Here is a 15,930-nt window from a genome sequence, read left to right on the forward strand (position 1 = left end):
CCGAGAGCCGCCTGAAACCCACGCAGTGTCGTCTCCGGACGCAGGTGCCGGAGGTGACAAGGCAGTGCGGGCGGGCCCCCCCCTCGAAGCTCTGACTCAGAGCGCACTCGTCCTATTGCGTGGTGCGTGTGTAGGCGACCACTGTGTCCTGCAGGGAGGGCGGCCAGTGAGGCGTCCCCAGTTACATGACGAGCTGCCCTTCTGGTGGTGTTACCCTGCAGTGCCTACAGGGAGGGCACCATGTCACACGACGGTGCTGGGTGCCAAAGGTGCTCCTCAGCGGGGGAAGCGACCGGCACTCATGCGGGAAGGCCTTGTTCCGCCCACCCAAATGGTCCCTTTTTCTTTTTGTTTTTTCCTTTAACAGTAATAACTTAAAAAAAAAGAAAAAGAATAAGAGCTTCCGCACAGTCTAGAGGTTACACAAATGCTCAGAGGACATTTCATCAAAACCCCAGTGTGTCGTGTGCGCTGCCGGCCCGTGTCCCTGCTTAGCGGACATCCGCGGGTCTCGTGAACCCTCCCGTGGCGGTAGCCCTTGGTGACAAGGTGTGATGGCAGCTACTTCCCAGTCACCAGCTGAGCCCGTGCCCCAGGGCGATGCCACCGCCGGACTCGAGAGGGGGTGAGGAACACGTCCCACTCTGGGCCGAGATGGCACCTGGAAACAGACAGCCTCCAGGCTCGGCCGGTTAGAGGGTCAGGAGGGAAGAGCTCACCTGCATTACACGAACCCACGTGATCAAAACCAACGTGATCAAAACCAACGTCAGCGTTCCAAATCCCGAGCACACTTCAGATCATTCCCAACCAGGAGCCACGCACAAGTGGCAGTCGCGTGCCTCCTGCCCGGGAGACTCTGGGACACGCAGACCCCTCCTGCTCTGCGCCGCTCCCTTCGGAAACGCGCCCCTGCCGACCCGCTGGGCCCCTTTGTCTGCTTGTCAATAAGACACAGCTGTTCCACCATCCATGTGTCCTTTTAGCCTCTGGACAGAAAACAGACTCCTGGCTTCCTAAATGAAATGTCACCTTCCTAATCAGAATGGATATTTGTAAATGACGCTTTTTGAAAAACCACCCTATTCTCACAGCATGTTTCCCGCAGCGGGTAGGAATTTAAAATGGTGAGCTCCCGCGAAGCCCTTGGGTTCAGAGCCACGAAGACATGACCCTTCTGCGGTTTTGAACGGGAGACCCCTGGCTCCCACTCCGCACGTGGTCTGACACTGAACTGTCCCGTGGTCGCCGCAGCACGCCCGAGACGGGCCGTGTTCCTCCTCTGGTCGTCCCTTCCTGCCCCCATGGTGCGTGTTCCGCAACCACAGAATATTTCAACTCCAACTCACTTTCTGAATAATTCTATTCTGCTCTGTTCTTTTTTATCACTTGAATTTATACACTGTTGAGAAAGAAAAAAGCTACATAGTTGGCCCACTCCCACAGTTAAATATTTTCCGAAAAGTAAGAATAGGTTATTATTGCTCGTCAGGGCAGCCTTCTGGAAGGTGGGGGGAGGCGGGTGGACGGAGCGTTCCTTTGTGTGCAGCCTTTCCAAACCCCTCTGCCCGCGTCAGGAAAGTATGTCCCGCCCTCTGTTCAGCTCTTGACCTTTTGACTAACATGCCAACAAAAGGCACCATTTACTAGCGATCGGTTTGCGTATCTTTGGCCATAGGGAGCTGGTTCAAGCCCGTCAGGACTCAGCACCGTCACCAGTTACACTCCCCATGTGCCCGCCAGGAGGTTGGTGCCCTGGGCTTGGCGGTCCTGTGCACACAGGGGTCACGCCACCTTCCCTGTAAATGTATCTGGGGAGACGGTACCTGAAGATCAGCCCCTCCGACTGGAGTCTTGGGAAGCTGGGGTGTTCTAAAAGATGCACTCTCCAGCGTCCATCTCCCTGGTCACACACACTGTCTGTCCCTGTCCTTCCTGCCCCTTCTTTGGACGCCTCCGTTGCTTGTCCTGCCCTCTTTTGGACTTTATTCCCTAACATCTTTTCTCTCCACACACACACACCTATCTTCTTCTTCTTCTCTCCTGATTCAACCCCAAGACTCCCTACTGGAAAGTTCCCCCAAGTGGACTGGTACCACGTGGCCCTCCCTGTGCACAGGGACTGTCAGACCACCGTGCGAATCTTTAAAAGGAGAAGAATAAGCAAACAAACACACAAAACCAGAAAGCCTGCTTACTTTATTTATTTATTTATTATTTATTTTTTTATCCTCACCCGAGGACATTTTTCCATTTTTTGTTCAGGTAGAGTGGGAGGGAGAGAGAGGAACAGAGAGAGAGAGAGAAACATGGATGTGAAAGGGACACATCGAGTGGCTGCCACCCGCACAACCGACCAGGGCCGGGGACAAACTGCAACCGAGGCACGTGCCCTTAGCGGGACCCGAACCCGGGTCTCTCAAGACCGCAGGCCGATGCTCTAACCGCTGAGCCAAACCGGCCAGGGCAAGCCTGCTTACTTTAAGTGTGTATTTGTCTACATTTCTGTTTTTAAAACATTTATCTTTGGCTCAAAAACGATTTGGCGTGAGCCCTTTTGGTCAAGCAGGGCCCCTTGTGTGTGTTCTATGTAACTCTCATCTGCGGGTACTTTAGATGACCAGCTACTCTGAGGCTCAGACTTGAATTTCAGCCCAGCCTTGCACGTGAGAGCAGAAAGCCATCCGCCACGAGGGGGAAAACCCCACCTGAGCACCGTGGCTCCGTGAGCCGCATTCGATTCGTTTAGGATGAGAACCAGCTGTAAGACTCACCATCTCTGTCTTCCTCTGCAAACTCCGCCTGCCTTCACCCCCACCCAGAGGAAGGGATCAGGAGACCCGTTCATTTTCTCTGTGCAGAAGAGAGTGATCTCTCTCTCATAAGTTTCTGGAAAGAAACCGAGCCAAAGAACTGCTTATCTATGCCGTTTGGGATTGTAATGGTGACTTTTATTTCTGGTCTGAACTATTACTCAATCTTTTTTAAAATGCCCCCCCCCAAAAAAGAAACTAGGGGGAAAAGGGCTTGAAATACCATTTTTTCCCTTCCTATTATTTTCAAGCAAGATGAACATTCTGGGGCAGTATTTGAAACGTGCACGGGATAGACGGTTTATCTGCTGAAGCAAGTGTCTGCGCTCCTCGCCCCGCCTCCTCGCCCCGCCTCCTCGCCCCGCCTCCGTTGCTGGCCCTCTTGACCTCCTGCTGCCCTTTGCTCTCGTCACAGCGGAGGGTCAGGTCAGCAGAGGCACGGTGACGACGTGCTCCCTGGGACGTCCTGTTGACGTCCTCGGACATCTCTGAGTGACGTGCAGCGGGAACGCATGTAATGACTATTATCAGGGGGGAAATCATGGGGTTTTCATCCTCGGGACCTAAGCAAAGTCCTCCTGTTTTTGGCAGACGTGGGTACCTCGCAGGCTGGGGCAACCAGACACTTCGGACCCACGTGGTTTGAGATGGAGTTTGCTGTGTGGGGCACAGACCCTCCGACGTAGGCTCCCAAGGCCACCGACGGCCAGCCCTGGGACTTGCTGCCCTCACAGTGTCAAGGTGGCTGCGGCGGTCACCTCGAGGGGGCCTTTGTTGGGTCGCCCAGGCACCCGGCCCAGGCTGACTGCCGGCCTGGACTGAGAGCGACTCCCAAACCCGCAGGCCCCCCACTGTCAGCCAGCAGCAAGGACGCCCCCAGCCCCCGGCACCAGAGGGATAGGACCGACTCCAGAGGCGAGAGCGTGGGTTAGGGACCCTTGGAGGGGACGGAGCTAAAAGTATGTACAAAAGCAACAAAGACCGGGGATGGATTCTCCTCCAGAGTGTCCCCATTTAGCCACCTGGGCCACACCCCGACCTGATGCTGGGCTGCCCCTTCTCCATGTGCCACTCTGGGATTGGAAGAGCTCAAGGCCCAAGGGCCTGTAGCGCCCGTCCCCTGACTCGGGAACGGTGCCGTGGTCCTGACGACCTCACTCCCACTCGGGCCGTCCTCTCCTTAGTGTAGACGAATGTTCACCAGCCCCAGCCCGGGACCCTGTGCTTCCGCACGCACGCTTGTCCCCGCTCCTAAAGCCCTGCGGGTTCCCGGGGCAAAGCGGCGCCCGCGTCCCCAGCCCAGCACGCAGAGGCAGGGCCTGGACGGCCGGCCGGGTGGGGCCTCTCGGGGACCAGCAGAGAGCTGACGGGCCTCTTTGTGTGTTTGCCCGAAACAGTGAACTCGGGAGACGGCATCGACTACAGCCAGCAGAAGAGGGAGAACGTCGGCGACCTCATCCAGGAGACCCTGGGGGCCTTCGAGCGCCACGGAGGGGAGGACGCCTTCATCAACATCAAGTACATGGTCCCCACCTACGAGTCCTGCCTGTTGAACTAGCGGCGGGGGCGGGGAGGGCGCGCTCCTCAGCATCCTGATCATGGGTCCGCAGCATCTCGCCGGTGCTTCTCCGGCCTCCGGGCCGCGGGCGCTGCCTGTTGGGAGCGAGGCTTTCCGATACATAAATAGTGCCTGTTTCTTCGGTTACAATAGTGTACTGTGCTCATTTGTTCCGAGAGAAGAATCGCTCCTTTATCCCGCCCGCCCAGAACAGGAGTCCGAGCTCACCCTCCAGCTGTACCGACAATAAACGATGATTTTCATACGCAATTCAGCAACTGCCGGCCCGTGTCTGCCTGCCCCGAGGGCGACGTCGGAGGCTGTAAGGGGAAAGTTTGTGCTGACTGCTTAATCGGTGTTTGTCCTGGGAGACAGGCAGGGTCCGACAGCACCTCTGGGCAGCTGTGCGGGGCGGCGCGCGATGCCACCCCGCGAAACCAGCGCATCTGTGCCCCAGCGTCGGAGGACGGTCACGCAGCCCGTCAGGACCCCAGCTGGCACTGGCATCCGTAATTAATGTTTCAGCCCAGGGAGTGTGGATCCGAAGGAGCTTTCCAGGCTGTATTTAGGTGGGGTGGGGGAGGCGGGGAGCAGGGTGGGGTGCAGGGTTAGGTGTGAAAGGTAACGTGGAAAACATGATTTAAAAAATGCCCGTTCGAATGCCTGTCTCTTCCTATCACGACAGGTCCCATCAGGACCGGGTGTGTTGTGCCCAGAATGTTATCCAGCAGTTTGTTTAGGGCCTTCCATCACTTTTGCAAATGACGTATATGCATCTTAGTCATTTGATCTCAGTGAAGACCCCCCTGCAGCAAATCAAATTCTTTTCCTTGGCAATTCCCCTTCCCTTTGCCTCCTCCCTGACCGGGATGGGTTCTCACAGCAACTCTCTGGAGGTCTGATGGCAGGATTTGGGAATTTTATTGAGATACCCTCCCCACCCCCCAAAAAGAGAGACAAAGAATATGCACTTTTTCATTCAACTGAGAAAGGAAATGCACCCGAAAAGAGGACCCTCTGTAAGTCACTGGGCCCCAACCTTGGCTGTCCGGGCTTGTTGGGCGTGAGTTCGGGGTACCTGGGACAGCCCGGGAAGTTTCCTGGAGACGGAACAGGAGCTTTGCAGACCTGAGAAGCGCCAACTGCCTGGAAACGCACAGCCCAAACCGCCTCTCTCTGTAGCAAAGTGCTGCTTCTGCACAAACGTGAGGACACGCCATGTGCACGCCACGCTCTGAGCACTGGCCCAGAGATTATTGTCACTAATTGTTTAAGACACGGGTTTCCGAAGGCAAACGCCACGTTCGAAGACTGGCTCATTATTCATCTTCCTCGGCGCCCGGCCCAGGCGGGAAACCCAGCACCTCGCTCGCTGCCGGCCACGTGGTTTCTGTAAGCGTCTTTCAGGACACAAGGGACGCAGGACTGGGGTGACACTTCGGTTTCCCGGGTAATGTTTGGAAAAGACAACGCTGGAAGCCCCCCTCAGCAGGTTAAGGCGAGTCTCCCTCTCACCTGTGGTGTTCCGTTGTTCCCGTAAGCTGTTGCCCTGACGTCATCGCTGTGTTCAAAGGGACACCAGTGTGGCAGATGGTGGCCTGTTGGTGCCTTTGAATGTTCCTGCTGGAATTTCCCAGGTGGCTTTGCTGGGACTCGCGGGAGCAGGCCTGCCTCTCGTTCTGGGTCACGCTCACAGGGACGGCCCGGCGTGGAGCGAGGAGCCCCCCTAAGCTTGGTTTGGGATGAAACATCCGGGCTCATTCCCCAGCTCTGATACCTGCTGCCTTGGGCTGTGTCGGTTCTTGAGCCTCCGGCTCCCAGCCCTGAACTTGCGATGACGTGTCCCTGCAGGAATGCCGCCCGGACCAGAGGTGATCGGTGTCGTGCCCCCGGTGCCGTTCCTCCTGCCCCTCGGCCTCTCATTGCAAAGAGAAACGACGAGCAGCTTCCGCCCTGGCAAAGCAGCGCGCGTTTGGGAAATCTCCCGACGAGACGGTGCTTCCCGCAAGGCGAGGTTGGGGTTTTCGTTATCAGGAGATCATTTGGCAGGAAACCCAAGTAACTGCAGAGGCAGCACAGTGCTTTCTGGAGACTTGACACAAACACGGGGTTTCACTGGTCCCGAGGCGGGAACGCTGTTCCGGCTCCTCTGCCCCAGGGGCCGCGTTCTCCCAGGTGGAGTCCGAGAAGGGGGCGAGCGGGCAGGTGGCCTCCCCTCATTTTCACAGTGAAACCTCCTGTCGAGGGTGGAAGCAATGCAGCGAGGAAGAGGGGAGCACCCAGCACCCATGGGGGCAGGGGCTTTCTGCCTGTTCTGTCTTATATTTATGCCCCGCCCCTCCCAGGTGTCAGCTGCCTGGGTGGGACTCAGCCTGTGACTCCAGTGCCTCAGAGCTGTGACCGTCTCTGCCTCCCAGGCTTGCTGCAAGGCCCGGGTGATGCTTACAGAGCACAGGGCTAGAGCCAGGCGTGGGGACCCAGCCCATCTGGCTTTGAAGTCTCTTTCCACTGCGTGGCTGCCCTGTGATCTTGGGCAAGTTACAGAAACTGTCAAGTGCAAATCCCTCACCCCAACAGGCTCAGTGATAGCACCGTACGGGTTAGTTACCAGCACCCTAGGACAAATGCATGTGAGGACATGGCTCAGCAGGAGCCCAGCTGGATAAATGGAAGCATGGGGGGGCCGAGGAGGGGTCCCCCGTGAAAGCAGCTAGCCTGGTGCCTGGAACAGAGAGGCGCTCAATCATTGTGTCGCATGGGGGGGCCTAGTTCTCACCATGTCCAAGGAGGTCCCTGTGGGCTGGGGTGGTCCCCGGCCCCTCACGGGCGTCAGTCTCGGCTCTAGCACGGGACCTGGTGAGAACATCAGGTCTTTCAGAAGCCCAGTTTCCCTCCTGGAAGCCATCTCGGGAAACTGCACCCTCCGTGGGACATTCCTTCACACTGGGAGGACCACACCCAACCTTCACGCGAGACTGCAGGCAGAACTATGGTGGGCGAAAACTCTGAGACACCGTGGCATACTTGGAGAATGGGACTTTTTAAATTGGAGATTCCTTAGACAAAGAAATCCTTAAATCCTCCCAGGCTTACTCACACGAGATCTCTGGAGAAGCTTTGGTGTGGACTGCCTGCCTCCCAGAACACCATAATTTAGAGACGCTGAAACCAAGTAACTTTGAGTCTATTTCAATACCTTCTGCATCTCTTGCTGCTTTTAGCTATTTCGAGATGTTTATCACTAGCCCTTTGCGCGCAGGAAGCTCAAAGGCTGGTTTTATTGCGAAGTTATATACCTGGGAAAATCTGATAAGATTTAACACACAGTCAGAAAACTTCAAATGCTTTTTAAACCGTGCCAGCCACGAGAGCACCCCTTTTCCAAGAAATGCACCAGTGGACCAAAGCTTGTCCAGAAGGAGACACTTCCAGATCTAAACTAAAAATGACCGAGTTCCCGTTTACACCAAGACAATCCGTGACCACTGTGCAAATATTCGGGGCGCGCACACAGCCTGCAGATAGGTCAGCAGTGCTCAGAGACAGGCAGGGGTCACAGCCAGGGCACCGTCCTGGGGCTCCACCTTCCCCGCCCCGTCCCCCTGGGGGCAGCCTGGAACCCAGAACATCATATCCCTGTTAAGACCCAGAACGAAGGGCATTCCTATGCTCAACCAGCCTCATTTCTTTTATTTCTTCTTTTATTTCTTTTTAATCCTCACCCAAGGACATTTTCCCATTTCTTGTTCAGATGGAGTGGGAGGGAGAGAAAGAGAGAAGCATCGATGTGAAAGGGACACATCGAGTGGTTGCCACCTGCACAACCCAACCAGGGCCGGGACAAACTGCAACCGAGGTACATGCCCTTAGCGGGAACCGAACCCAGGACTCTCCGGACCGCAGGCCGACGTTCTCACTGCGGAGCCAAACCGGCCAGGGCACCTCGTTTCTTTTAAAGTGAGATATTGGAAGTGAGTTAAACTCCCTGGCTACCCTCTGAGCATTTCTGTGCCCCGATGATGAGGCGCCACCTGCCCGGGTTGTGAGAGGAAAGGCCACTTTGAAGGAGCAGCACTACCCCAGGCTATGGTATTTGCAACCGCGATGCTTTAACACCAAAGAAAGTCTAAGAGTCCTCTCTGCCCCGCAGCGGGGAGAAATACCGCACAAGTGCACTTGACCTAATTAAGAACACACTCCCACAGGGAGATACACATCGGTGTTGAATCGGCTCTAAAAATACCTCGTCTCTGTCTCTGGGAGTCTTCGGTGAGTGACTGCGTCCGCGCTGGGTGGGAATCCGAAGCGCGAGGCAGGGTTCTCCCTGAGAAACCTCACTGCGCACAGGGGGTCCTCCAGCTCAAGGGCGGGCTATGACATCACAGACGCACGTCCACAGGGGGCTCGGCGTGGTCTCCGCAGTGAGGAAGGATTCGGTCACGTTTGCTCGCACACCCTCATCCAATTCAGACCTCACTGCCGACGTAGTTCGGGTCTTCGCACAGGCTGCTTGGCGGTCAGACATCTCTGTCCCTCAGTAGGGATGGAGATGCCACGGAGAAGGCTCTCTGCACATTGGTTCTTTCGTATTTCTGTGTCGGGGGTTGGATTTTAGTTTCCCCAGTGGGAATGTTTCTGGGGTACTTAGATCCCTTATCCATTCGTACTTTGCCAAATGTGTGCAAGTTTGAATCCGGGAGAAAGGATGTGTTCTCTCCCTGGGCTCGATAATTTATGATCTCAGTTTCTTTTCTGTGTAGGAAGGATTGAGGAAGGTCCCCTTGTCTGGCCTGAAGCTCTGTTGGAAGCCATGTACCCTTTGCTCAGCAGGCTCACATGGCAGCCTTTTTCCAGATTGGAAGCTCCTTGGTGGGGAGGTGAATGGGGGTCACCTGGTAAGAAATGGCGCTGCGGCCATTAGGGGGGCGAAGACAGGGTGACCATGGCCTGGAGACTGGGACACGTTCTGTTGTAGGACAGGCCTCGTGACGCGGCCTCGTGACGCAGACTCTGCTCCGTGGCAGCTGTGACGGGAGCCTCACAGGGCCCCTCCCGGCGACCCCAGGGCAGCGCCTAGGAGTCCAGAGAGACGTTGGCCGTGTGCAGGTCGCATGGAAGTTCCCACAGGGGACTCAGAGCACAAACGGACTCTGATGTCCTTCTAAGTCCATGTCCTGAAGGAGGCTAAACAGAAGTAGCGATGTCCCATGCCACCGACACGGCTACCCCAGCGTGCCCCACGCGTGCCCAAGCGGCCTGGGCGCTGGGGAGGCCCCTGCTCAGACCTGCTGACCCAGACGCTCCAGGGGCCCATTTCTGTGCCTGGACCAGCCGTCCAGGGATTCGGATGTGCCGGGAAGTTTGGGAGCCACTGTTCCGAACCATGGTTTCTACCCTCTGAGGGTCCCAGCCGCCGGGAGGGCCCGGCGAGGCCGACAGTCAGTGGCCCCTGAGCGGGGTCGCCAAGGGTCCTGCTTTCGTGCCCGGCCATGCTGATTTCCACCAAGCAACACGCCTCTTCCGGGAAATTCACTTCAGGTCACCTTTAGGAAGCCAGGGAGCTTCCAGGTCCTGTCAGGAAGGCGGGTCAACGGCCCTCGGCCTTGAGGACGGAGCGTTGGTGTACCTTCGGGAAACAAGGTTTACATCCGTCGGTAGAATGTCAGTGGAAAAACCTACCATCTTTGCTTTGCGTGTTATCAGAAAAACGAAGGACCAGAGTCTCACTGTTCAGACAAGCATTTCTAAATAAGCAATGTAGTTGTCAACCTCATACGTGACACTTAAAAAGCGAGTCTTTTTAATTTCTATTAATCCTTTCCTGAGGATATTTTCCCATTGATTTTTAGAGAGATTGGAAGGGAAGGAGAGAGAGAGAGAAATATCGATGTGAGGGAGACACATCGACTGGTTGCCTCCCACACGACCCCTAACGGGGCCAGGGATCGAATCTGCAACCCAGGTACGTACATGCCCTTGACCAGGAATCGAACCCTCATCCCTTTGATCCACGGGCCAACGCTCTAACCACTGAGCCAAACCAACCAGGGCTAAAAACTGAGTATTTATTTATTTTTTTAATATTAGATAGAGTGGGAGGGAGAAGGAGAGAGAAACATCGACTTGAAAGGGACACATCGAGTGGCTGCCACCCACATGACCCAACCAGGGCCGGGGACAAACTGCAACCGAGGTACGTGCCCTTAGCGGGAACCGAACCCGGGGCTCTCTGGACCACAGGCCGATGCTCTAACCGCTGAGCCAAACCGGCCAGGGAAAAGCTGAGTCTTTAGCATGAACACAGAGAGGGAACTTTCTAGCGAACTGCTGGAAATTCCAGCCGTCAAGGTGAATCTCCTGAGACAGGCCACAGGTCGTCCGCTCAGACTCTCGCTGCACCGAGACGTCTGTGTGGACGCTGGTCCACTGCCCGGTCCACATCCCTGCGGGTCTGCGCGGCCTCCAGCTAGAACTGTGTCTCATTCAGCAAGGCCTGTGCCACTTGATTGAATTAAAGGCATAATAGGAGCATTCTAGAGCCAGAGCTTAAATGGCCTTTTTGTCTCCTCCCTCGTCCATCTGGGGCCGTAAACATTACATTAGAATGCAGCAAAAAAAAAAAAAAAAAAATGTCCCATAAAGAACTTTATTGATAAAAAGGTAAATTTTTAATAACCCTTCCGTAGGCTCCCTTCGAGAGGGTCTGCGCTGTGCTCCCAGGAGTTCTCCGTGTGAAAAGAAAGTTTCAGTCTAGAGGGAACCCGCCCGTGGCAGTCTGGACCCCAGATCCAATGCGCTGGGTGGGCCTTTGCCGAGGGGCGCGAACAGCACCCCGCGAGAGGGGTTCTTCTCCCTTCACTCAGAGCCCTGCAAAAGTGACCTGGACAGTAAAATTGATTGAGATGCTATATTGGGAGAAAACCGACGAAGTTTTGGGACTTGCTTACATTTCTCATAACGTCGCGAACGCAGCAGAGGCCGCGCATCCGGCAAAGACCACAGTGCTTCCCAGGAGGTTCCGTCCCGACTGAACGAGGCAGCTTTTCTCTGGAAAAGTCACCGTCAGAATCCACAGCGCAGGGACGATGTGGGGAGCGCTTCCGTTTCTGCAGCAGTGAGGGGGCCGCCCCCAGGCCCCCCGCCCCCAAGGATCCTCATCGGGGGCCTTAGCGGGGCGATGCACGTGGGACGTACAGGCCTGGGCAGGGCAGCGGGCAGCGGTGGTCTCATGAAATCAGGGCGCAGGTTTTCCACGCAGAGCGGTAAACCAGCCACCCGAGGTGCCGGGGTCTCTGTGACGCCTCAGCGGGCATCCTTACGTCAGGGACGTACAGATATTCTAGACTGGCGTGAAAAGAGAGATCTAATTCCAATCTCAAAACTAAAATTAGATCCAGGGCGGGAGTGAGGGCGGGCGATGGGGAGCCGGGATTCAGCCGGGATTCGGGTCCAGGCCAAGGTTGACAGGTAGCTCTGCCCCCATTGATGATGCTTCCAAGACACCCTCTGAGCCTCAGTTTCCCATTTCAAAAGCGGGAGGCAAGCCGACTTCAGAAGGCCCTGGGAGGAGTCAACGAGGCTCTTTGTGAAAAGCACTTGCAGCGGTGCCTAAGACTTAGTCTTTCGATGGGAGGCATCCAGACGTCTAACTATGAATATTTTATCACTGCAAGACCAATGACGTGGATAGAAATCTACACGCAGAATCCCAGACACACTCATCCCGGAGCAGGTGTCCGTTCAGACCCCCACAGCCCAGTCCAGGGCCTGGGCCACTGTGACCCATTGTTTCTGTGTGGTGGCAGCGGCATCACCGACCCACACGTGGGCAGGCCAGCTCTGGCTGGAGGACCAGGGCATGCACTCGGTGTTCGTGCCACGTGGCACGCCCCCAAAGCGATTTCCGGGGTCACGGCAGAACACAGCCCGCGCTCAACTTCGCCACAGTGAACACCGCGTGGAAACCTCAGCAGCTCGTCAGCGGCCACGTCGGCTCCGCTCACCCCCAGAGACTGGCCTCCCTCCGACCCTCGCTGCACCGTGTGTCTGGACCTCCCACCTCTCACGTCGCATTTCTCGGGGAGTCCTCGGTCCCTCCGGGGTCTTTAAAACCGGCCTCATCGTCAGTGGTTGGACAAACGTGAATTGCCCTGGAGTCACAGACATCAAGCAGGATGTGGGGGAGCCGGGGTGTGGGGGAGCCGGGGTGGATGCACAGATGGGGGGAATTTGTGTGTTTTCAGCCTCCAGGGAGAGTCGTAATTGTCCCTTCAGAGTGCACAGCCGTCCCCTTGCTCATTCCCGTGACCTTGGTGTGGAGGAGGGGACTAGGGACGCGGGGCTCCCGTGGCCAAGCCGGCTCCCTGACTCCTGCAGAAACGGGTGGAGGTCCCAGGGGTGAGGACGCCCCACCGACCTGCACCTCCAGGTGGGGCACGGAGGCAGGGGCTCATCGGGCCTGTGCTCATGTTGCCGCCAATGCCATCGCCTGGTGCGTGGGTGACGGCCACTCTGCCCCATCACCAAGGCCTTGGGTGACCTCGGTGGCTCAGGCTGTGCCCTATGCTGCTCACAGTGCCTCCCCCAGGGCAGGCCCAGAAGAGCCAGAAGAGACGTCAAGAACCTGACGGAACCTGACACGTGACCTGGAGGGTCACCGGGCACCATGCAGCCTCTAGAGGTCATGACTAACACTGGCAACCACCCTGGGACGGGGCACTGGACAAACCAGCATTCAAAGACATACCGTTGTCCCAGGGTCACCCAGCTGGTAAACAGTGATGCCCAGAAGGGCCCGTGAGTGGCTCCCATGCCCCTTCCATCACACAGGCTCCGGGGTGTCTGAGGAGGCCGTGGGGACAGTGGTCGGGCCTCCAGGGGACAGAATCCCCCGGAGCTGGAGGTGTGGGGGACACCCAGGTCCAGGCCATATTTAAACCTGATGCGAAGCTGACCGGCTGCAGACCTCCTTCTCGTTGGAAGCTTCAGGAAGGGCAGTGACCATGAGGGACTGTCCAGCAGGGCCGCACAGACAGGTTACCAGCCACAGACCCTCGGAAGTCCCTCCCCACCCCAACACTGCACGGGTCCTCGAGGTAGGACAAACCCTTCAGGGAGCTGGTGACCCGTAGAGAGCAGTTTCTCCGACGGACAAAGCTTGGAGGTAGGAGAGTGTCTGCCCGCTCCCCGAGTTGGCGGCCCTTCCTGGTGCCTTCACCCCGGCCACTGATCTAGCCAGGACTTTCCTCATGGGGTGCAGACCAGGACTGCGCCCCTGGCTGGTTCCGGAACTGCCATCTTCGGGTTCTTCCGGGGCACGGGATATGCTCGGAGCTGGAGTTCAGGGGGCTGCTTTCCGACGCGCTCTGCCACCAGACAGCCGGAGCTCGTGGCCAGGGAGGGAGTCCCCCTTCTGTGCAGTGAGGTGCCAGGGCCAGCTCTTGATCTCAGGACTCCCCCATATCAGACTCGGGGTGCTCATCAGAGAGGACAGAGGCTCCTGCCTGCACAGCAGTCTCCTTCACGGGCCTCCCAAGGGGGAAATAAAGCCCCGCGATCTAGGCCACTGTGTAGGGGGGGCGGCTGGTCCCCAAAGATGCTGCGGCCCCTGCCTCCTTGACGGGGCCGGAGCTTTTCCAGGAGGAAGGGGGACCTGTCCCAAGGCTGTGTGCCAGCGCCTGGGAACCCGCCACCCCAGAGCAGGCAACGTGAGCCTGCGGCCCTCCCAGGATCCCGGGCCCCGGGGCCAACAGCTGCTTTCTCGGGGCTGCGGGGCCAGGCCCGCCCGCTTCTCACAGGCCCCTCTGCTGGAAGGACACTTGCATGGCGGTCACGCACTGAGGCGGCTTTGTGCTCCCTCGGCGCTCCGTGCCACCAGCCTTTCTTCCCCTCCCTCTGACCCTTGTGGCCGGCTGCGGGCATAGCCCAGAGGCGGCGCGTCCTTGGTGACCTCTGGGGGCAGGGCCCGCGCGGGGCCTGAAACACCCGGGGTCCGCCTTCCTCCTGCTGCCTGCCCCTCGGTGTTCCAATTTCTCTCACCGGGCACAGGTTCAGGGCCCGGTGAGGTGAGACGAGGGCACCTGGTCACGGAGGAGAGGAGCCCGGGAGGAGGGGTGTCCACCGTGGAAGACGAGGACCTGCTGCGCACGCATGTCCTCATTGTACCCGGCGGCGGCGGCGACTCGCTTTTCACCAGACAGGCCGGGAGCTGCCCTTAGAGGGCACGTGGACTTGCAGAAGGTGGGGGGCTGTCGCCTCATCTGTCCCACGACCCCTCGAGGAGCACGGGCTCGGAGGTAGGCTGCCCACCTTGCTCCATCCACCTCGTCTCCTCTCCTCTCCTCGTCCCTCCCCCTGGCCACTTCCAAGGGCTCCCCGCGACCATCCTGGGGGCTGGCAAGCACAGCGCAAGGAGCCCCTGGGGTGGAGAGGCACTTGGTGGGAGCAGGGGCAGAAGGAGGGGGTGGGAGGTGACGGGGGAGAGGAGGCCCTCGCTGCCCCGGCGCGGAGTTCCCAGTGGGCACCGATGGCTGAGTCGCTCTCTTACAGACCATCCGAGCTGGCACAGAGGGTGCCTGCCGGGGGGACACAGGTCACTTCTACCGAAACCCGAAGAAAGCCCCCGCCGCAGCAGGCCAATGCCCAGGACGCGGTCCTGGAGGCCGGTCCCCGCCCCTGTTCTCACGCCATCTCTGTACTTCCCACCGCCCCGGGGGGCTCCTGAGGGCAGAGCCGTCTCCTCTGCCGTGTCGTCACCTCCACCCCCGCTCACCCCTGGAGCATCAGACCCTGTGAGAACACCACACACAGCCCTCGGCCCCTGCCCTCCAACTCCTGCGAGTGACGGACTTCACAGGAGCCCGGGCGTGGGAACCAGAAATAACAAGATGAAAACACGTGACTTTGCTTCTTCTCAAAGTCACTCCCTACCCACAGATCCGGGGTGGTCTCTGCTGAGGATGCGACAGAAGTTCGGTCTGTGTGGAGAGCCTGGACAAGTTCAACAACCGTTAGGAAGAAGAGCAATAGACGTTAATCTTATTTATTTTTTATCCCTTACCCAAGGATATTTTTCTACTTATTATCAGATAGAGTGGGAGGGAGGGAGGGAGAGAGAGAGAGACAGAGAGAAACATCGACTGGTTGCCAACCGCGTGACCCCACCAGGGCCGGGGACGAACCGCCACAGAGCTACGTGCCCTTGACTGGAATCGAACCCGCAACTCATTGGTCCGCCAACCGACGCTCTAACTACTGAGCCAAACCAGCCAGGACAATAGAAGTTAATTTTAAAAGTCACAGTCTCAGAGAATCTATACGAATGGTTAATGAGCAAGCAAAGAGGTCCTCGTTACCCTCGGTCATTGGGGAAACACAAACCTGAGCCACGCTGAAAGGCCACGGCACCCCCACCAGAAGGGCAGGCGCCACTAGAACCCCTGTGCGCCACTGACCCCCATCGGGGGGTAAAACACTGCAGCTTAAACCACAACCCACGAACTTCCCTCCGAGCCATGAAAACGTGTACGAGAATGTCCGTGGAGTTCATTCATCACAGCA

General features: G+C 57.6%; 1 protein-coding gene across 1 annotated transcript in view; it reads left to right on the forward strand.

The window, feature by feature from the left end:
* Nucleotides 1-4,371, forward strand: part of PACRG (parkin coregulated) — a 428,095-nt gene extending 423,724 nt beyond the window's left edge. Inside the window, exon 5 of the mRNA XM_036249304.1 lies at nucleotides 4,211-4,371. Within this exon, the coding sequence (XP_036105197.1) occupies nucleotides 4,211-4,371 (161 nt within the window). The remainder of the gene's footprint in view (nucleotides 1-4,210) is intronic.
* Nucleotides 4,372-15,930: the final 11,559 nt, after the last annotated feature.

This window comes from Molossus molossus, unplaced genomic scaffold (genome assembly GCF_014108415.1).
Source record: "Molossus molossus isolate mMolMol1 unplaced genomic scaffold, mMolMol1.p scaffold_m16_p_8, whole genome shotgun sequence".
In the NCBI taxonomy this organism is placed as follows: Eukaryota; Metazoa; Chordata; class Mammalia; order Chiroptera; family Molossidae; genus Molossus; species Molossus molossus.